At 37.2% G+C, this 23,804-nt stretch overlaps 1 protein-coding gene and 1 pseudogene across 7 annotated transcripts in view; both read right to left on the minus strand.

The window, feature by feature from the left end:
• The window catches only part of LOC117394668 (kinesin-like protein KIF13A), a 126,211-nt gene extending 109,669 nt beyond the window's left edge, over positions 1 to 16,542 (minus strand). For 4 of the 7 annotated variants that reach the window (XM_059012761.1, XM_059012764.1, XM_059012763.1 and 1 more), the window contains exons 1-2: positions 16,043 to 16,541; positions 15,693 to 15,783 (exon numbers count right to left, since the gene is read on the minus strand). In XM_059012761.1, coding sequence (XP_058868744.1) covers positions 15,693 to 15,783; positions 16,043 to 16,097 — 146 coding nt within the window. In that variant the 5' untranslated portion in view covers positions 16,098 to 16,541. Of the gene's footprint in view, positions 1 to 15,692; positions 15,784 to 16,042 lie in introns of all 7 variants that reach the window. The other 3 variants (XM_059012762.1, XM_059012768.1, XM_059012765.1) reach the window with 2 other exon arrangements.
• A 5,016-nt stretch (positions 16,543 to 21,558) lies between these two features.
• On the minus strand, positions 21,559 to 22,460 carry LOC117394489 (E3 ubiquitin-protein ligase NHLRC1-like; annotated as a pseudogene).
• Between the last annotated feature and the right edge of the window lie 1,344 nt (positions 22,461 to 23,804).

A 23,804-nucleotide genomic window follows, 5' to 3' on the forward strand; every position in this document is an offset into this window, starting at 1 on the left:
ACATAAATTGCACATTGCTTACCAAAACCTAGAAATGCCGCCACCACACAGGAAATCCATTTGCATTTTGACTTTGTTATCAACTTCCAAGCCCAGAGGCCACAATATTAAAAACCTACCACAAATGACAAGATTTATTACGAGACAATAAAACCCCACCAGGAACACTGCTTAGATGAAACCAATGCCGTCATGTTACCAAAAAAAAATGATTACTCCAACAGGACACATCAACTAAATCAAGGTTGATAATCTGCAATAACACACACTCAGGGCCTTGCTCCCATGTGAACTGTTACTGCTTCATGGTTATTTCCTGACCGCAGGAAAACTTTGCCTTTCTTTTCAAGCCCATAACTACACTGGTCTACAGGGACCAGAAACTGTTCACCAAATTATTTTTTACACAACGGGTTCCTGCTCTGTACAGGTTTAAAAAAAAAAAACATAAAATACAATGCCAAGGATTACATAAGAGATCTTGAAAGGCCTTCAATAAATTCTCCCAACATTTATTTTGCAGTCTTTGCATTTTGTCATTACTTTTCTTGTTTTATGTTGACTCCAGGTAAATACATCTGTTATGTCTCTGCACAGCTTGGGTACTGATGCAGGGTTCTCCCCAGGCCTTTTCAGCCGGACGGGCTGCCCCGCGAAGTGGCTGTCGCCGCCCGGCTGAAAAAAACCCTGATCCACCCGTCTTGCAGATGCTACTGTGCCTTTAACAATAAGGATTGATTTCGCTTCTAGCAGACAAGATCACTTGCGTGTTTTTGGGTGAATAAAAAAATCTTGGAACCACATGACAGCTGTGTTACGTCTTGACACAACATTTAACCAATCAGAGAGTTGAAGGGGCGGGTTTTGTGTGTTAAGCACTTCAAGTCGCTAAAACGTTAAAATGACTGCTAAAAAAAAAAAAAACTTATTTTCAAAGCAAAAATAGTGACAATGAATGCAGGGTTTTCAAAATAAGCCGGCGATCGGCGCAATCCATCGCCTAATACTATATTTGCGCCGGCTACTTTATTAAAAATATTAAGATTGTTTTCAGTACAGTAGTTAAGGTTAAAAAAAAAAAATCTTGTATGCGAGGAACAAAAAACGCAATACCCTAATATATTACAAATAAAATCTACCTGCATGCCTAGCTAATAATCTCCACAATTACTTTGAAATGACACAATATGAAAACATTACTATGTAAAGTGCTATTTAAAATAAATTATTCTACATTAGTGATATTAGTGCTTGAATTTCTTGTGAAACAGTGTGTTCTTGCAGAGTTCCACACATCACTCTGGTCTGTATCAGAAAAACTTTTCAGTGGACTTTTTTGGTGCTACAGGAAATTAAACCCAAGGGTAAAAAAAAAAAAAAAAAAATCAGTTTACTGCAAAGTTGTTATGCATAGTAAAGAAAACTGGGGTGTTTGGATACAAGTGATTTTAAATGTTCAAACAGCAAGACTAAAAATTAAATCCCAAAAAAGTCAAATGAGCACAACAAAATTAAACTTTCACATCTATAAATATTTACCTTAAAAACATCTGATGTACACCCACGTTTTTTTTAAGCAGCAGCATACCTAACTTCAGGAAAATCAAGTGATAATTATACATCACAATCCCCATCTGTTAAAAACCAGGGGGTCATCCTTCCAAGACATAACTCATATCGGTATCAAAACCAGGGGGTCATCCTTCCAAGACATATCATACCAGTATCAAATGATCCCTGCATAGCCTCATGCTTCAAAATAAATAAAACCAACCAAGAATACAAGGATGGAAAACACCATTAGTTCTGAAGCTGTTCAATCTCTATAGGAGTCAAATATATATATATATATATATATATATATATATATATATATATATATATATATATATATATATATATATATATATATATATATATATATATATATATATATATATATATATATACACATATACATACATACACACACTACATGGAGAAAACAAACCTGCTGTTAAAAAGACTTAAAAGCTAATAAAAATTAAGCTGGTGTTCCTGGTTGCCTGGATTCAAGTTGGAATCACGATCACAGGATACACAAGATGCAGACTTTGTTTCTTCCTTTCAATGGCTGCGAAAATGGGATACATTTTCAAAGTCACTCTCGTATGATTTATAGCAACCAGTATTAAGAGCAAAAAGCTATAGTAAAAGCACTTCCTTAGTTCCTGCTTAGTAAAAGTGAAAAAGTTGACATACATGTTAACAAATGTGTTCACAAATCCACAAAGTTGAATAAAGCATTTCATTTAAATCAAAATTTCACACCAACACATTTCCAATAATACGGTTACGAACCAGCAGAATGGAATCTCTTACTACAGCTGCCGTTAAAGCAGTTTTTCTAGAAAGCTTGTTATAAAACTTGGTATAAAATGCCTCATGGCCTGCTGGTTGTACTTTCTCCCAAACAAAACCATCTTTAAGGTCAGTCTGGGTTCATTTCTGTGGTGGATTAGAATCTTCCTGTGAGGGTCTCTACACTAGATTTCCAGCTGTGGTTTCAGTGTTTCACTTCAACAAAAGAACAGCTTTTGTTGGCCACTATATAGGGTTGCAATTCTAACTCCTAACAAATCAAAGGGATTTACTTAATGCCTTGGCTTGTCATTATACAGCATATTATACACTACAAGCAATGCTGCTGTTTCAAGGAGGATGCATTACTTAGACCTCCTGTGTTGTTAATTGCATGTAACAAGGCAGGAGGTCTACCTAATGCATCCTCTGAAATAAAGGGGTTTTACAAATGCCCCAGAGATTTTTAAATGTCACTTTTACTGTGTAAATGTTATTTTTTAGTATTTTAAATACTTTGCTTAACTGTTGACAGGGTAATTGGTAGCTTTTTGATTGTGAAGTAACAGAGGTCGGTGTTAGAGGGGCGATTCGCTGAATACAAGGTACAAGCAATGTTAGGTGTGTGGGTTTCTATCATTTTGAGCATCACTATGAAGGAATGTAACATCCATTCTTGTGGCATTGAAGCAGAATGATTGTCAGTGTAAGTTAATATGTGTTACTGCAATGTTAAATTTCACATAGCCATTTTTTGGTCTATGTTACCTGAGGTGTTCATAGTTAAAACAGACTTAATTGTATGAACTTGATTGGCAGTCTCAATGAGTAAAGAGAGGTCTGCACCGAATACAACTCCCAATTTCCCTTTGTTTAAAAATCTCCATGGGGTATAATACTGTTAATACCAAGTTACATCTCAGTTTAATAAGCAGTTTACCAGATACATGCATACGTGTGACATACAAATGGACAAACGTACAGACCGATAGACACCTCTATATATACACCCAGACTCAACTACTGTCAATAACATATGCTAAATAATGTTAATACTGAATGTTATCACAATTGGATAACAAGTATTTGTATGTGTCCAGGACAATTAGCAAAAACAGTAGCCTTCTAACAGCTTGGATGTGGGAATGGAACTGCTCAGCTGCTAGCTTTGAGTTCAGATCCTAAGATCTCCTGTGCAAGAATGCAGGTAACTCCCTGAGAAATATGCTGTGTTACAAGGGACATTGATATTTATACTGTATGGGGGGAAAAAAGGCAGATTTTCCATGTACTAAATAACAAAATGAACCTTCAGGATGATTCTGCCTAACAAATGTGTTTGAAAAATAAGTATCCTACTGGCAGCAGTACTGACACAGAACCTCACACATTGTTGGCTCCTCCAACTCAGCCCCTCCAGCAATTCCTAATGCCAGGACAATCAAATATAATGGCGCCCAATCAATCAGCGCCTCGATCAAATAATGTACTATTTACACCTGAAGGAGCAAAACGTATCAGTTTCCTAAGCTTCTAGTTACAGGCTAGATTTTCTTTGCCAAGTATTCACAGGTATAAATCAGTTCAGATAAGAATATGTAATTAGAAAATCCTACTAGCCCTGGTAATTAATTTGTTATGTCTTATCTACTTTTAGATTATACATACAGTACATGTTGCAAAGTGCAAGCCACTTGAAAACGTTTGACATTTTTTTTATATCATGTAAATGAAGCCCATCTGTGCCAGGGCCTGCTCTTTTTTGCTTCCTTATAATGCCATGCAATCCTCAATCTACTTTCTCTGGAACAATTTTTACAGAGATGGTTAAACCATGAAACTGTCACCAGTAGGTGACATTATGCTGTGCTAAGCATCACGTGGCAATTGCTTCAAAATAAAGCTCAAAAAGTATCTTTGACCTAAAAACTTTTAGCCAAGCACAGTACCAGCAAAAAAATAAGTGTAATTCTAGTGCTGCAGTACAAAAGAGAAGTCCAACATTAGCCTCGTAAGAAATATTAGGAGCCTAGCAATGTTAATGCAGTGTGTTTATCATGCGGCCAACAAAAACCTCTTGAAACTAAATCCTTCATACTATCTTAAGGGGACAGTCACATCACTGCACAGAAGGCTCAAGTAAAAGACACCGCTGAAAACGGCAGCAAGATTATTAATTAGTTTTGACAAAACCCTTTGTCAAGAGTCTTAATACTAAAGCAGACATCTGAGTAAAAGTAAATGACAGATGCACCTTGAATAAGCAACAACACAGTATCCCTGAGCAAAAATTAAACACAGGCTGGGGATTCTAATGTATTCAAAGGACATAAGGATGTGCAAACTGTTCTTTTGCAACTTGCCATGTAATTCTTTGTACTGCTGTAAAACCAGCCAATAGTAAAAATGCAACAATGCTCCCCTCCTCCTCCTCTAATAAAGTGTGTCTGGTTGCAACATTAGAGGTCAAAGTTTAATGGGCAAGTGTGGGAAGCAGCTTTTAAACTACTAGACAAATGGTTTTGCTTGTGTCATTTACACAGCATTTCTTCAGAACTTGCTAGTTTTAAACTTGTTTATTACAAGCTAGAAGAATATTTTCACCAGTACCAGTCACAAGAAAATGTTGTTTCTTGTGACAGTGAGAAAGATATAGTAGGGCTGTGTTTGAAGGCTCATTCGCTAGCCAGGAATTCAAAAAGGTAGTTCTAAACCTTTGAAAGGTTTGTCAGGCTGCATTCACGCAGTCAGATGTTTTTTTTTTCTTTTTTGTTCTCTTTAAAAGAAACCGTTTGTCAATGTCTGAATACTATACATCACACATTAAATGTCACTCGCATGCAAAATCTTATCTTTTGATCTGCCTATTCCTTAAACAAAAGTTGTTGTATTAAAACCCATTACCAAATCATTATACGTAGCAGCAGGGTATTATGCCAAAGCACCTAGGGAGGGGTACCTATAGTGGTTGTATTGCTTCAATAAAATATGTACTTAATACCTAGTGTACAAGACATTGTAAGAATTGTAAGAGAAGTGTTATAGTGGAATAGGTATGAAACAAAATGCAGCTGTAAACTTGCCAGACCAGACCACAACTACATAGATTAACTGAAGCGCAGAAGCCTTAGGATATTAACTGGGGTGGAAGAAGCTCTCGGGATGCAATTGTTTTCCTTTCCTGTATTAGGTTTGACCTTTTTAACACAAAAAAGTTCAGTTGTGGGATTCATTCACAGCTAAACCCCTTCCAGAGACTAAGGATTTTAGGCAAATACAACACAGCAGCACAGTTTCTACTCCAGCACGTCTTACAAACTTGAGAAAAGGGGAGGGTTGGACCATTTGGGTAATGCTTGTAAGAGAAACAGTGAGACTAAGTATTATAAAAGTACCCACCCGGGAAGTGTCTGAAGGCAGACTTGGAGGTATGTCTCTTTAAGAGCTGAAAGTGCATAAGGGTGCTTTGTAATACGGTAGGAAGAGAATCATTTCACTTTGTCCTCTGCAGAGTGCACCAAGCAACTGAGAGACTTCCAGATCAAACCACCACCCCCTCTCCTCTCCTCTCCCCTCCCCCCAAACCAACCACATCACTTCTGTCCACTCACTGAAACAGGCATCAAAAACGGGAGCACAAATTACACCACATTGTGCAGTCACTTTTTATTTTTGAATCTATTTGCAGTTTAATATTTTGCGTATAAATCCTTACTAGGCCCACTGTAACCTTTTTGAAAATACTGTCCTAGCTTCCCCCTATTACAACTTCCGACGACTATGTGAAGCTGCCATAAAAGTTTTAAAAGTTGTTACGCAACTACACAAAGCTGCTGCTGTTTCTACAGGAGGAAAGGGAGGAGGGAATCTATTAGCTTACAGTGGATCTTTGAGGAAATAAGGGGTTAAAGAAACATAAGACCTCACAGAGCACATCCCAAAGTATAAAGCACGTGGGCAGGCCTTGTTTACATACGATTACTCTGCTCCTTTTTGGATTTTCAACACCACTAACATTGATCAAGCACCATCTTTAGGTTGGATACACACAAGCAGTTTTTTTGCAGCAGTTTTTCTTGACAACTCAAACTGACAATAAAAATTGGCCATGTGTCCAATTTACCCTGGACCCCTGCCTCTCTTATTCCCAGCACATCTCCACTCTGGCACGCACTTGCCGATTCCTCCTGAGCAACATCCGAAGAATCCGACCCTTCCTCAACAACTACGCCACCCAGCTCCTGGTCCAGGCCTTGGTACTCTCCAGCCTAGACTACTGCAACTCCCTCCTGGCTGGCCTCCCTGCGTCCGCCACCCGTCCGCTCCAGCTCATCCAGAACTCCGCTGCCCACCTGGTGTTCTCTCTGCCTCGCTTCTCCCACGCAACTCCACTGCTCCGCTCACTCCACTGGCTCCCGATCACCGCTCGCATCCAGTTCAAGACTCTTGTACTAGCCTACAGATGCCTTGACCAGACTGCACCCAGCTACCTCCAGACCCTCATCTCTCCCTACACCCCCACTCGACCTCTCCGCTCCGCCTGCACTAGAAGACTGGCTCTACCTCCTCTATGCTCCCCTGCCTCCAGAGCCCGCTCCTTTTCCACCCTCACCCCGCAGTGGTGAAATGACCTTCCTACAGATGTCAGGACTGCCCAATCTCTGACCACATTCCGGCGCCTCCTCAAGACTCACCTCTTCAGAAAGCACCTGTAGAACTCCTCTGTTCTTCGCCTGGGACACTTATCACCCTTCCTTAAATGCGCTTTACTTGCTCTTATCTGCCCCCTATTTTACTGCATTTAATCCTGTACATCAGAGTACTGTTTAATCTGTAGTGTTTTGTATTTAATCATATCCTGATGTAACTATCACTGACACTTACCTGCTGTATCACTGAATTGTATTTTGTCACACTTGTACTTACTTGAACCAAAGTCATTGTATTTATCTTGCTCTTAATTGTATTATTACTTGTACTGTGATACTTGAAATGTATTTGCTTTCGATTGTAAGTCGCCCTGGATAAGGGCGTCTGCTAAGAAATAAATAATAATAATAATAATAATAATAATAATAATAATAATAATAATTGACATCCCAAGTTGTCAACATATTTTCGATTGGCAATCAAGTTGCTAGAATAGTCCACAGCTTTATTTTCAGCAATTCAGTTTACAATTTTTTTGTTCAGCTAATGATATTGCATAAATCACCCGATTTCACTTTCAATTTTGGTAAATACGAAATATGGCTACAGACAAGGGGACGCATGAGGACACTGCAATTTCATGACAGAAAATGTTTATAGGACATTAGGTATGCGGAACATAATGACAGCAATATAAAAGGACAAAAGGAATTAACAAATATTAGGAGAAATCACCAGCAGAGGTAAAAGAAACTGAAGATATTTTCCTTCTCTCAGCAAAATTGTGAGTTTGGAGGTTATTCAGTTCTCGTTTACCGCAGCTGGTCCATACATTTTTCTATGGTAACGTCTTCAAATTATTCCAATTACTACAGCAACTGCTGAAACCACCATTTAGCAATCACAATTCAGTTGTCAATTTTTTATTGTCACTAGAATTGACAATAAAAATTGATTGTGTATCTCTGGCCTTACTGCCTTTTCATTTTCTTCAGAAATGCTTTATACAATGCCTATTACTGAATGCAACTGTTTTCTTTAATGGCATAAGGTTGCCAAGTAACTAAGGAAACTAAGACCACCTGCCTTCCAATTCTCAGCCCAAACAGGTCACGTCTTACCCTGGAAACCAATACTAGCATTAAAAGAAACAAATACCTGAGAGAGAAATAGAGAAGAGGCCCTTTATAGGGCACGAATAATTACATATTAGTTTCATATGGTGTCAATTGAATTGCAAAGAAATATTTTAACTTCTGTTTAATTTGACTTGTAATGTTTACATTACAGTACAATACAGTAGGCACTATTCACAAGTTATGATGAATTAAGTGAAGTTCAATATATGAAACTAGACTGCTAAATTATGTAACACTAACAGTTTACTGTTAATGTTGATGCTGTTGTAACAGCTATCAAAACATCTCCTTCCTTGCATGGTATTGTTGAGCTGCTACCCGGGTCACTTCAAGTACTATAGTACCAAAGCATAGGAAATGTACAATCCTGATTTTTTTCCCCTCAGATGCAGAACTCAAAGCACAGTACTATCAAAACACAAACTGTTTTACAATGTCCACAGGAATAAGAAAGTCCCCTTTTCTACATTCCCTCTAGGGATTTTATTTAGTTCGCCACTGTGGCTAAAACAACTCAACATTTTTTAGCCACCCTGGAAAAACTTAAGCCACGCCAAAGAAGGTTAAAAATAACTGTACAAGTATTTTATTGTAGGTCTACACAATACAACAAGTATAACAATTTCAAATGTTAATAACCTACTAATACAACTAAACAACTGCTCTTTCCATTGCTTTCCTTCCCTTTTCAGTTTCCAATGCAACCCTAATGGCACATACAACAACATACTGTCACTGGTAGAATAGGTACTGTACTTGTCTGCCCTTTACAAGTTCTCAGGGCTAAAATAATAACAATTGTACTACAGGAATTGTAAAGGCATTTGTTTCTACAGTATAAAATGTTCATGCTTAAAAATATGAATAGGTTTTAATATGTTTTTCAGCAAGAGAAAATGTGTATTTTAAACATGTAACTTAGCTAGATATTTTAATGACAGACCCCACTCTACCATTTGTTTAATAAATGCTAAATTTACTACCGTGTGAAAAAAAACAACTGTTCCATAGTCATTTAGATTACATTATTTGTTTAGCATGCAGCGGGTGCTGTCAAAACAAGTGGTTTTTTTTTTATATTCATTGCATCATATGAAGAATAAAAACAGGGCTCATCGTAATATTAATACATTTAGCTAATGCCTCTATCCAAGGTAACTTCATACTATTGCTTACTCCAGCAGCTTATTGTTTGTTTTGATTGTTCTTTCACTTGGATCCCAAGTTAGCTAGCGGGGGTGTACTGACTGTGCACCGGTAGTTTATATGGTTAAATAAATATTCACTGACCAACCTTATTAATCCTCCGTTCACCCCCCGCCTCTGATTAAACAACTGAGATAGGGACCTACTGTATCCAACAGAAAAAAAATAAGCTTTGTGGAAAAAAAAAAAAAAACGGCTTGATTGCTTGATCTGGCTGTGCACGTAATTAATAGAAATCATGCTGGCTGGTCTGATTTACACCCTGTTTTAATGGTTTTGCCACTGGGGCGAACAAGGTGAAAAATTGTTTAGCCACACAGAAAAAACTTTCGCTTGTGGCGACGTGGTAAGCGACTAGCTGGAACATAGCCTTCTGTAATCCTGGGGAATATCAAACAAACTGGGTCAATTCTTCATGGTAAAAAAGTGGGTGGTGCGCTATGAGGGATACAAAGTAGGAACCTCTGGGTCAACCAAGCCATGTGCCAGTCAGGCTATGGTGTCATAGAAGTCCTCCTCTGGAATTTATACACTGACCACAAAATCCTCTGTGTGTGTGTGTGAGTGAGTAAGTGAGAGAGAGAGAGAGTCTGCTGGGGGGGGGGGGGGCATTCCTACAAACCTTTCCACTTCCCCAAATTGGTCCTTAAAACCAAACAGATAGTCAAACGATGGAAACCAACATCTCAGCCAATGCTTGGTAAGGCGCTAACGTCACTGCCCTGTGACTTTTGCTAGTGCATTGCTGCCACAAGTGAACACCTCACTGGTCAAAACAAAAACTGCGTCAGCAAGTAGATATTTGCTTTGTGTTATTATGCAATGCGTGTGATATGATAACAGTATGATAATGCCTTTTTTTTTTTTTTTTTTTTTTTTTTTTTAATTGTTTTGTATATTTGTTTGATGTGCAGTACGAAATAAAACAAACAGTAATTCTAAATGAATCTGCCTATGTATATTGCAGCTAAGGCACATGCAGTTACACTGTAAAAATGGGGAGCCAACTCCAGGACCGCGATATTTCCGAATCCGCAGTATAGCGAGTGGCGATATAACGAAGGGTGTATTAAAAAAACAAACAGCCAATGACTGAAAAGCTAGTGTGGGATTTCCCTTGCTTCTTGAGCTCTTGATCCTTTGCTTTTCAGGAGCCTATAAAATAAAAAGCCTCACTCGGCAGAACGTCACCATCCCACCTTAAACAGTGAGCAGGGTTATCATCGGTTAACAGAAACAGGACGCAAGACAGAATTAGCAGACAACTTATTTTTGGCAACAAATAGATTTCTGATTTCTTAAAATTCATCTGTCAAGAGGTATTTAGCCCTAATGAGACACCTTGATTACAAACACAGCATATTATTTTGTCAAACGTAATGGACACTTCAACAGTTTTCTGTTTTGTTTTTTTGCAGTGCTTTATAATTTAAATTAAAGACAGGAAAAACCACAACCTCTGAAAAGTACTGTATTTAATTGTTGTGCACAAACGCAGCAAAAAAGTTCACAGCAGTGCTGATCACTTTGGAACAGAAATGCTTCAATAGGAAATCCCTTGAAAAGTATGTGGGAGGTGTCTGTCTGGTTCAGTCTGGGGAGAGGGAGGGGGAGAGGGAGAGGGAGGGAGAGAGAGAGAGATCATGGTAAAATAAAAAGGGCAGTTACTCCACCCCACCCTAAAATGAAATTGTTATGATGACTAAGGTACCGTTAGAAAGAGTTTTTAGCAGTATGCATCGTTTTCACATGCCTGGTTGTTTCCCTGCTTGTCAGACAATGACAAAAGGGCAATAACTCATTGGCATCCATCATGGGGTTTCTGCAGTGCGTTTTCTGGCAGCATTTTTTTCTTACTTTGAAAAAGCATAACAAAAGCAAAAGTGTCTGCTTTTATTTATGATTCTCCATAATTGTTATATTTAGACTATTTAGACTTAAATACATACCACGCTTTCAAGCTGAATTATATATTTTTTCAAACCTGCGGTTTAAATATTATTATATAAATGTCCATACTTTAGCTAAATAGTAATTTTATACAGTTAGAATTGTTTTATTCCTCTCAAAAAAATATTTGCTTCAAAACAGGGCCTATAGTATCATCCGGGCTTAATACAGTTTCAAGTAATGGTCAATGAATCTATTGTAGCCTGTCAGGTGTAAATCTTGGCAGCGTGGCTGTAGCCAGTTCACAACCTGGATGATAGTGGAATACATCACCCACCCTGGGAGAGTCCCTTTATTGTGTTTGGTTATTGGGTTGTTGATTACCAATTCAGGAGCAGTGTAGATTGTTATATGGGTGGCTTGTGTTTTTGGGTTGGGGTCGCATACGTCAGTAAAGTTAGAGATTAGCTGTTTTCAATAAATAGACCAGATGCAATGAGTGTGGTCTGGAGGCATCGATGTGTTATTTATATATTTAAAAAAAAAAACTTGAATCTGGTCACCGTTTCTATCATATTTTAGTTAATTTCAGTTCACCATTATTTAATTTTGCTGTAAAGAATTCACAGGGATTGTACGTCAAGGTCACGAAAAGGCGGGATTTGTTGCGTTTACGATTAGAGTATTTCTACTAGGAGTTAAATTGCAGCTGTAAAATGAGGTTAAATATTACCTCTGTTAGCACTAAATGAACGACTACAAATAAAGAAACAGACATTCAAAATAATCATCTTCCTGCCATACATTTTTATAACGTAAACATTACGTATGCTTGCAGGTTGCAAACCTGCACCATGTACTGTATCTAATTGCAGAATTCATAACTCATTAGCTTTGGCAAATGCCTTCAGTGACTATGTTTACGTTGCATACCTGCGTTCATCCATTTTGAATTTGCCTGATGGCCACATGCTCTTAAATGTCTGTCCACACTTTACTTTCTATTGCAATATTTTTAAACAGTACTGCGATAAATGTATAAGAAGCTAGGTTTAAAAGACTCTTAATACAACTCCATGCTATAGTTAAATACTAAACTTAAGACATACATATAGTGCTTTTGAGGTTTTATATTATATATATATATATATATATATATTTTTTTTTTTTTTTAATTTTCCCCCATTTCTTTACAAATTGTATGCACAGAACTGGGTGTTCAAAAAGAGTGACAGCACCAGAGACTGAAGCCATAGTTACTGTTTCAACTAAGCAGGTACGCATATTAAACTACAAAATCCAAGAAAGAATGGTCTTCATAAACGTTCAATTCATGACCTCAGACTGTCAGTGAAATACAATTAGCATCAACTATGACAGTGGTTGTATGGAGCAGATACCTATCAGGTTGATATGAGAGACAACCAAAAGTTATTTTTAAAGTTACCTAAAGCCATCATACTAAACTAAAATACCTTAAAATCATGATGACCAGCAGCTTCTAAATCACTAGCCAACCCAGAATCTTGTCTAAAAGACAAATATAAAAAAGTGGCAGTACTTTGATTGTAATTATGTTTGAAATGAAAGATCTTTTTTTTAATGAAACTGATCATTTCTAGGTTCTTACTACAGTACATACAACCACAACCTTTTAGGTGAATAAGGTGTAAAATAAGGGTATGAAAATGTTTTTCAATAAGAATGTATACTGCAGCCGTCTAATAAAACTGAGGACAAGCCAAGAGGAATAGAATTACACATTTACTGGTACTTACTGCAGCACAGCAATTAGATTGTAATCAAGTGGAGACAACAATCTCTTGACTTGACACTATTACATTAAAGGAACTTTCCCCATTGCTCATTGTATCAGCATAACAGTTATTAAACCAGCATTACCAGTACAAGTACCAGATGACAAACCACTGTTGATTTTGTACCATCTTATCCTATAAACATCTGTAAATATTCAGCCACTTTGTCAAGAAAGCCAAATCTACATCAATCCCAAAATCCACCTGCAGGCACAGTCAGGATAGCATATGTCCTGCTGCTGTAATTCTTCAATCTCAATTGTAAATAAATGCATGTTAAGTATAAAAATGTATGGCCTTTAGTAAACAACTAGTTATGTAAACACTAAGAAAACAAATGACACGTCTAAATCATAAAGGACAGCAAGACAAGGATGCCTCATAAAAGGTCAGTAATACAATCTACAGTATGCTGCCTACATACAGTATTTTTATCAAGCTAAACCACAGCTAAATTTCACCTTCACAGAAATATGCTGATCTTTTTCAATCTAAACTATTGATATTCATTTCTTTATAATTATTTAGTAGTCCCCATCAATGACCAGGCTTTCATTTCCTGCTCTCCTGTTTCACCGAATGAGAATGAACACTCACTAATCGCTAGTTGTCTTCTCATTCTCTGTTCGTATCTATTTTTACAGTCTGTTGCATCGCAATTCTGGATGCGTGCCAGCCGCTTTCCTTCCACAGTCCTATACTATAGGACAAGACGATATTCATTTTAAAACATCACATCACAATACTAAGAACTGGTCAGTAGCGTACATACACTCAGGGTTAACGAGGCGTGTTAACTTACGCATTATAGTTTATTTTACCTGGGCGTTGCAAAAACATGCCAGACTTGGTTATTATTAAAATAATATTCATTATGTATCATGTATTTAGTGTTTGACACGAACAAATATTTTTGCTATAGAACATACATACATTGTAATGGCATTAGTAAACCAAAATCTTGATTCAACAGTCAGATAGACTGAAAGAACAACAACTAGAACTGCCAGGCAATTTTACGTCTTCCAAACAGTACCAGTTGGAAATTTTGGCAAGCTGTAGCATTGCAGCACAAGTGTCAGCAACAGATCAGTTTTACGGAGCAGTTTCAATTCAAAATACTGCATTAGTTCATTATCTCATGATACTTTATAACTTTAAACACCATAGTAACCATGACCCTATCTACACACTGTAAGGAGTTATAAGCTAATTTTACATTTAACCTTAAGGAGAGGTCAAAGGTCATAATAGGTAATTTTTTAATAGATCATATATGGGTTCCTAAATGTGTTACATAGTAACCATAACCCTATGTGCACTGTAAGGAGTTATAAGCTAGTTTGACATTTGACCTTAGAGAGGTCAAAGGTCACAGGCAAGGTCATTTTTGGACAGAGCACATATGGTTTCCTATATGTGTTGCATAGTAACCATTAACCTACATACACTCTGTAAGGAGTTATAAGCTAGTTTTACATTTGACCGAAGATTTTGAAAGGTTTCTAAAGAAATGCGTCAGGTGGCCATATTGGTTTACGCACAAACACCATTTTTGAAAAAGTAAATTGTATTGACACAGGGATGATGCTTGCCAATTTGGAGTTAATCAAATAAACAATTTTTCAACTGAAGCGGTTTTAAATTTAAGAAAATGTAGGTCTGGCAGCCATCTCATTTTACAAAAGAACACCATTTTGCCCTATTTAAATTCCATTGTCCCCAGGATTATGCCTACCAAGTTCAGAGTTAATTGGTTAAAAGGTTTTCAGACAGAAGTTGATATTTGGGGCACATTCTGGCGAATTTGGTGGCAGCCATTTTGATATTAAAATTTATAGTAGTAACTTCTGCTTCACAAACTTTAAGCAGGTTTGGATGTTGATGACATATGCCAAGTTTTAGATCAATTGCTTCATCGGTTCCCAAGGAGATTTTGAAAGGTTTTTAAAAAAAATTTAAAAAAAATGTGTAAGGCCGCCATCTTTGACGCTGGAGCTTAATTTTTTAGCGTCTGAATTCTATTTAACCCCGGGTGATACCTGCCGAGTTTGATGTTGTTTGGTTACACTGCGTTCCAGCAGGAGCAGTTTGAAGTCTTGGGAATAATAATAATAATAATAATAATAATAATAATACAAATCTTTATACTAATAGGCTTGGCATTCTAATAATAATAATAATAATAATAATAATAATAATAAATAAATAAATAAATAAATAAATAAATAAATAAATACAAATAATTTTAAAAAAACGGTTAGGTGAGTCGTACAAAATACAATCTGCCTACACCTTGTGAATAGTGCCGCAGAGTAGGGTTTGGACCGAACAGAAATGACTCGGTTAGCACTATAAAACCTAATATTTAAGCGTTAATCACAACTTTACAACAAACAGCCACAGCTGATAACCAGATGGGCAACCTGAATGTCGCCGAAAAAGTATTAGCGGCGCTCAACTGGGGCCAAATTGTCAATTTAAAAATCACCAAAACAACCTCACGAAAAGACTGGTTACTGAAATACCCCGATTGTCTACCCAATGAATCAACGTCATAAGTACAGTTTCCAATAACACAAGTGCACCAAATACCTACCAAAACTTCAAAATAATTCATATATAAAAAAGATAATCTTATTTAGCTTACCTGTTTTCTCCCTTTGAGTTTGAAGGAGGGGGGCGCAGAACAGTTTGATTTTCCTCCATGTCCACAACACATTTTGTATTCAGTTCAATTTCTGTAGCAAGAATTTATAGAGACAATGTTACAAAAAGTTCATAAACTATTAGAAACATTACAACACTGACGCTAACTTTATCTGTTTGTAAATCACTACTATCTCAGAATTATACTTGTAGCACAGTTACAAGGAAGCCAAGTGATGCTTCAACATTACTTAAAATTATGCATGTTTGAAGTCTGTGTGGTGCCAATACATATTTTAAACACTTCACTAAAAGTTTAAAAACTGTTAAACTAAACAGTTACACACTTACCTCTCCGGTTCATCGGCCGGACCCTAACTGCAACTTTTACCTTACTATCCGACATTTTATCCACTTTTTCCAGGACGATTCTCCCACTGGTTTCAGAAAAAATATAATATATTTAAATTCCCAAAGTGCTGAGGCTCTTGGTCAGTTATCAGATGCAAATTCACAAATACAATCTCCACTTCCATCCCGAGCAGCATAAAGTAAAAAATATATATATATACATTATTATCAGTTTATGCGTGCTAAATATGCCGCAGCTTTTCTCCAGTGTGTATCTCCATCCCAACCGCCATCTTCCACTGAGACTGAGAGTAGTTCGCACCACTGGGAGACAGGCAGACAGAAAAGACGGACTTGGAACTATACGAACGGAACTTGGAAAGATCTTGTGATCGTAAATACCCAGAAATTTACGAGCTGTGTTTTAGAAAATAATGGGGAAATGGTAGAAAATGCACTTACGTTAAACAATAGAGAATTACAAATACAGCATCGAAAGAGTAAGCATATATTTCAGAAAATGCAATGTCACTCCTCGAAATGAATATACTACTGTACACAGAATATATAGTACTTCCCTGAAGTTGAATAAACCCCAGCCTCTAGCACCTGTCGTCATCATAATGAACTGCTATAAAACCCATATCTACAGTAAGCCCCAATGGCACATAATACACCTTCATTTGAAAGCAGAAACTGCCATAGAAAGAAAGGAACCACTGTGAATTGGATAATTATCCATATGCCTTGCAAAAGACTGAACAGTAGAATACATTGCAAATAATCTGGTATTGTGTTATGCACCTCATGCATCGTTTTAAAGTGGTTGGATAGAATAAATATAAATATCCATAAGGCTGCCATTAAGTTGTCTATATAATGAGTTAAGGGTATACATCAGAGTAGAGAAAGATTCATTTTATGTTTGAATAAATCATTTGATTAATACATTCTATGCTATGTTTTATTATGTTCTTAATGCGTTTTTGACGGCAATGAAAAATTGTACCTTGCTGACTATTGCTTATATATTACCAGCAAATTAAATATATGGAATAGTGGCATCATGGCTCAACAAATAAAAGGTTGTGCGTGTGTAACTTTCGTGAGAAGTATCAGAGACATTATGTTTAACCCCATTTGGGAAATGATAGGTCTGGCTCTTACACAGGGAAACAGGGGGTTTACTTCTTTATGAGATCCAGAGCCATTGATGAAAAAAGGAAGGCTCAACAAGTAAACATATTTGAAGGAGTGTTAAATAATAATAATAAAAAAACAGCAGTTTCATGGGTAGAACCTGATTTCAATGTGCTGAGAATAAATACAAAGTATGGTTTAACAAATCAGACCACAATAGTGACTTCCAGTCCAGGTTTTCATTCCAACCTGACAGCGAATGGTCTGTTTCAATCTGCATTGATTTCCACTGCATGTGTAAAAAGACAATACTTTACTGTATAATGCCTGACATACAGTAGTCTGGTATGAACACCAGGAGACCAAATGAAACATCCTTTTACATTAACATTCTAATCAGCTGATTGTTGACTACAGTCTTGAAGCAATATATTGCTGGAAACCTGAGCTGGGTCTTTATGAACCAGCTTTATGTCCTATAAGAAACTAGTAAGTGTGTGTTTCAAATTTGTGATGGTCACCATTACACCAGCAGTGCTTAAATAATTATTAAGACTGCAGTTAATAAAGTTAACAAATATATCTGGAATCAAACTGGAATATAAACATGATTTTCTAATCAAGATTTTTTTTTTATTTTTTTATTTATTTTTTATTTTTTAGTCAGTGCATATCTTCAATGCTATATGAATAGCTGGCCTTTATTAGTTTAAAGTTTGACAGCTATTTAAAGGTGAAATGTGCCACAATCATGTTATATTTTACACTTTATAATTGTTCTCTGTTTACTAATCTGATGACTGGCCAAAAAGTGTCCTCAATAGTGGGTTGGAACATGTAAATCACTGTGGATTGTTTGATTGGAAACGGGTGTGTCCTGCCCCTTGTTTAAGGTTTCTGTGATGTGGGCCACTGTAGCCTTGCCATTCTAGGAACACCCAGAAAACTGTCTTGATGGATACATTGGTCAATGTAGCCACTGTGTTGAGGGACAAGCAAGTTGCACAGGAACCTGCTATCATGCCCCTTGTGAAGTTAACAGGCTAACAGGCTGCAGGTGTGGTTAGGTAGGGGGTTCAGTATTATCACCTGGTTAGAACTTATTAGGCTCAATTGGTCCACACCTGTAGCCTGTAATGCCCCATTTCCTGGACAATCATCTCCCCTTTAAAAAGAGCACCTCTGCAGTCAGTCGCTCTCTGTCTTCTGACCTGAGAACCACCTAACTGTGATTAAACCCGAAGGAATGATCTAAAACCCAAACTGATGGTCCTGCTTATGTGCCTGATATCCCCCCCTGGCTGGTGTTGGTGGAACGATCTTCCCTTGCCTTGTACCGAGCCAGTGGATATTCACCTGCAGGGCTGGAGCTTGTGAGCAGAGGTCGGCTGCCCTTCGGTGTCTTGCAACCAGCTACGGGCTTGGATTTCCATCCTAAAGGGTGCGGACAGTCTCTGCTTGTGTTATCCCCCCAAGGCCTGCAGTATTTAAACTTACCTTGCCTATGTGACGTTCTAGTGCTACTATTGGCCCGGCAGAGAACCAGGCTAAAAAGCTTCTTCCCTACCAGTTTGTTTGCATCATCTCTTATTCAGTTTTCATTTTTTTAATGAATTCTGTCTTAACTGTATTTTCTTTTGTCATTGCCTTGCAAACAGGATTGTCTTTTCTGTTTAGAGTGAGCCTTTTCTTGGTGGTTCGAGCACCCAAATAAAACTGATTTATGTTGGACGTTGTTGTCTGCTTCTGTGTGCACCTAAACGCCCATGTTATTTTTTATAAATATATAATTACACGCCTATTCTCACTTTGCAGTGGTATGTGGAATGCAGTTTTGTACAGGATTGAAACAGACAAGTGGCAAGATAGAAAATGTTTGTTATGGTCCCAAGTTTAGTATCTTGAATATATATATAATTTGTGGTTCAAAATGCTGTAGCAATAATACCCTTCACAGTGGGTACTATCACCTGCTAGATAACATTTCATTAAGCACTCTTTCATTCAGCATCTCTAAATTATTTGCTATACTTAGTTAATTGAAACTTAAGTGATAAAAACAGATGACATTTGTACCTTCTCATGGGAATATACAAATGTCTTTCTTTTGTTTGAAAAGCTTGCAGTTTATTAGCTTCCTGTGCACTTTATGGCTTCCTGACTTGCAGAATACACCTGAGAGGAAATTATGGCTATGAAGCATTACAGAACAGGGTTAAATATTAATTTAATATATATATATATATATATATATATATATATATATATATAAAAAAAATATATGAAGGGCGAGTTTATGTTGAAAGAAATATTATGTTAGGTTAGTCCCATAATCGTGTTCAATTTTACATTCAAATATAATTCCTTCATTTTTACTACAATTCTACAGTTTACCAGTTTGTTTACATTCTCCAAAGGCAATATGGGACACAGGGTTCCTCCTCTGCTAAAACCTGTTTCCTACATTAGGGGGCAAATAGGGAAGGTTTGTCTTACTACTTATAGCAGTACGGGGTTATAAGCCCATTGTAACCTAACCTTTTTGAAATGTATTCCTCTTCAGTAATTCCATTTCAATAAAATATGCATTCAGAGCTATGAATAGATTAATATCCTGGATACATCCCTACACTGCAATTTCCACGATACAAATATTACAAAAGTGGTTTGCCTCATTTTCTAAATGGGGGTTTTAGTTACACTGATAACATTTTACTGGATACATTTTCAGTACTGAATTTATAAGACAGTGTTGTGGTTGTAGTTGATTGAAAGAAACATTCAATTTGCATCTTCATTTCCATCTTTGAATGCAAATCGTCATGTGTTGTTGTTCTGCAAAGCAGTGATGTCACGAGGCAGTCTTCTGCATTGTGCTTACAAAATAATTTTAAAGGAACGATAACCAAGGCTTATAGTACATAGTATGATTATTGTGGCATAACAACATTCTCTATAACCTTTGTTGTTTTGCTGTGGATCTATTTATTTTTACTATGAATCTGATGAAGCCAGTTTTTGTGCTACACAATGTGTTACAGTTCCAGTAAAACCTGAGCCTGACAATCACCTTCTGTGCTGCACATAGGGTATTTTGTGTGTTAAGACAGGAAGTGAAACTGTAGCATTGTCGCTGAAAAAATTAACTTCACTAATTCAGTTTTTTCTTTTCATTGCTTAATTGTTTTAATCCCATTGTAAATGACTTCATGCTAAGATTGGATCGGCTTTGGCCAAGATAAAATGAGATTGTAGTGGTGGGGACCGACCAAGACTTAGCTTTGCTGTAAAATATGAGCCTTCAGTGCTCACTCCGCCAGGTAACGTGGATTTCCTATGGGCCTGGTGTTGATGGCAGAAGTGCAATGCTGGCTCCAAGGATCAGCCTATTTGCAGCCTTCCTGGTGCATTAGCATTCATGACAGCGATGATTTTGTCATTTCTGGTAATGTAGACACAGAGTAAGGTTTCTGGACAATCCTCAATGTATTGCAGTAATTACAAAATAACCACCTATTAATTTCTATGTAATATATGGTGAAGCGTTCATATATTTTAGCTATAACATAACTCATATAACAATCAAACAGATGTCAGTCTGGCCAATAAAACTCTACATGGTACCTTTCAAGACATGCATTCCAGTGGTACTAGGGAGGTACTTGGAAGGTAGAAAAAGGGCAGTTAAAAAAAGACATTGTCAAAACTGATTGGGATTTAATTAGGGCTTATCCTTTACATGTATTATTTTTCCATACATCATATACAGATATGGTACAACTGCACAATCAGTTTGTGAAGACTGTCAGTTTATTTTGCTAACAAGCAATTAAGCAATTGTACTGAAATAATTACTGGGGCATTTCAATGACTTTAGTTCAGTCTTTATGCCCCTAGTACTTAAAGTTTTTTTTTTTTACCTACCATTTCACTGCTGTTACAATGTGTTGCCAGTATTTTAACACATAGCTGCTGTGTCAACACTGTAAATAACAGTGTCCACCAAGGCTGGCTCCAGTGATATTTGCCAAACATACAGCATGTAGCAGATAAAGCACTTACTAAAACAATTTATATTAAGAATGTAACTGAACAAAAATATCCTATATGCGACAACCAAACATTACAAACATGACCTTTAACATACGCACAATGGAAAATACCATATTCAGAATTTTAACTTAAGCTGTGGCAATAATTTTCTCCATATGGTAGTTTCCATAATTTCAATTCAAGTAAGTAGGTCACATTTGTCTTCAACAGACATTTTAACAGCTGTCTAGTACAATCAGTGTGTTATCTGTTGTGCAAGCCAGTCCCACAGGGCCTACAATACCCTGGCTTATGATTGGCCTCAAGGAAGGTGATTCCATCACTTTCCCAAAGCAAAGCACAACCTTGTGAACTCCATCAGCGACTAAGACATTCCCTAATCTATCAAAAGCCACGGCGGAAACTCACAGCCAAATAGGACAAATTAAACTAAAACCAAAGCTATCTATTTGGCATATCAGTTACAGTTGCAGTTGCTGTCAAACATTCTAGCTTTTTGGTCTTTCAAATGCTTTACAACAACGACAGACCTGGTGGCTTTGGAAACTGCTATTTCTCCTGGGCAGCAAAGGTAAGACATGGCCACAATGTTACTGACCAAAATGTGATTAGAAAAATCAACTTCCACTTAAAAAGTTCCAGGAAAGTGTCCTGGTCTCGGAATCTGTCACTAAGATTTGGTTTTGACAGTCCGTGTCCACACCCCAAGGTAATTCCTCTGGAATTGAAAACTTTAACAGAGCAGTCACCAGCATCAGTAATCACAATGTGACCGCCACATCTAGGGGATAGCAGACACCTGTCGGATAGTCCCCTTTTGTACCAAACCTGTTCAGGTACTTCGGGTTACCCCCTTCGGGTTAAAAATGCTGACACACTTCTTGCCATCATGTACCACCACGAGTGCTCCAGACTTTCTGAAAAACGAGCACCGGTAGGGTTGATCAAATTGCACCCAGCCACCAAAAGCAACATGGATCTTCACTCCAGTTGACGTCAGCACCAGTGCTTCATTGCTTGTCCCGCTGGCTAGCTCCCAAGCTGGGTAGAGAAGTTGGCTTATGTGCATCAAAGGCAGGCAATCCGATGTCTCTGAGGTACTGCAGATCTTGCGGCAAAAGGGGCACTCTAGACGCTGATAACAGGGGTGGGCGAGGCAGGAGATACATTCCCAGCACATCACATGGCAGATCCTCTGGGGTGTCCTCTCACACAGCTTGTGGATTTACCGAGTAAAAACAACATCTGAGGAGTCTGATCTAGAACATATTTAGATGACTCTCATTCTCCCAGACCTTTATTTCATGTGACTGCTGTTCTGGTCAGGAAGCAAAGCTGGATGCCTGCTGCCCCCTAGTGGAGTAAAAAGCACCCTGGCCAAAACATTTCAGGAGTACAAAAAACAGCAGTCAGAATAAAGGAAGCAGTGGTAAAAAGATAGGAGAACTACAAAAGGTTCTAAGGATCATCTTTAGCACAAGTTACAAAAAACAAACAAATACAAAGAAGGCATAGTTGCAAAACAAAACAAACTAAAAAAAAATGATAACCTTTATAAAGGTGGGATATCTATAAAGTTTATAAAAAAACAAACAAAAAAAAACTATAACAGAACCCATATGCTAGTGAACTGTATAAAATGATCTCTTCAAGCCCTGGTTATCATTAAGCTTTTAAATTACTGGAACAGCCAACAGAATGTTATGCATACAATAAGGTAAAAGAACAACAGATGAATTAGCTTTAGTGAAAGCCTCAATGTTGAATAAATATAGTAAATTACTGTGTATAATTCTGTTTATGTATTATTGTCTGGATTGTACATTTAATGGGGGCTTATGGCAATTTGTATCCAAATTAAAAATTAATATTTTATCAGACTAGCTGATATTCATGTGAACGCACTTGTTATGTGAATTTAATGAGCTTTGTCATGCTTTGATAAGTGATGTAAATGGGTATTTTAAATGGCAGGCTTGTCAAAGCTTATTCAGATATTTTTTATGGTTTAATTTATTTTGGAAACTAAAGCTGACTATGTGAAGATCACTTAATTTGTGAATCAAATATGATCATTTTGAGATTCACACTATCAAGGTTTAAGAAATAACTTCACACTTTACTGTACACTACCTTCCAAGTATTGGGACAAAAGAACTGTCGATCAGCTGGGTGTGGGACATTTCTTACCCAACTTAAGTCCCTTACTTGGTGGGCCTGACCAACTTTAAAAACTACAAAAACAAACAAGTTATTAAAAAAGGCATAGTCATAAACACAAAAAGTAGTGTTGCATTAGCTACAAAAAAAGGACCAAGTTTAAACAATTATGTCATATCAGTGGCATAAATTCTCAAGGTACTTACAATGCAGAGCCATTAGTATCATGTACAAGTAAATCACCATGACCATCATTTAAAAGAAGATCACCATGACCTACCTACACTATAAACTTAATACATTTATCTAAAACCTGTAGCACTTGGGTTTAAGAACATATAGATCAGGCTACACAAACATCTCAATTATCTGTAACAGGTGAGCGTACAGTGTGTGCCATTAATGACAA

The sequence above is a fragment of the Acipenser ruthenus genome, chromosome 3, assembly GCF_902713425.1.
Source record: "Acipenser ruthenus chromosome 3, fAciRut3.2 maternal haplotype, whole genome shotgun sequence".
NCBI classification, from domain to species: Eukaryota; Metazoa; Chordata; class Actinopteri; order Acipenseriformes; family Acipenseridae; genus Acipenser; species Acipenser ruthenus.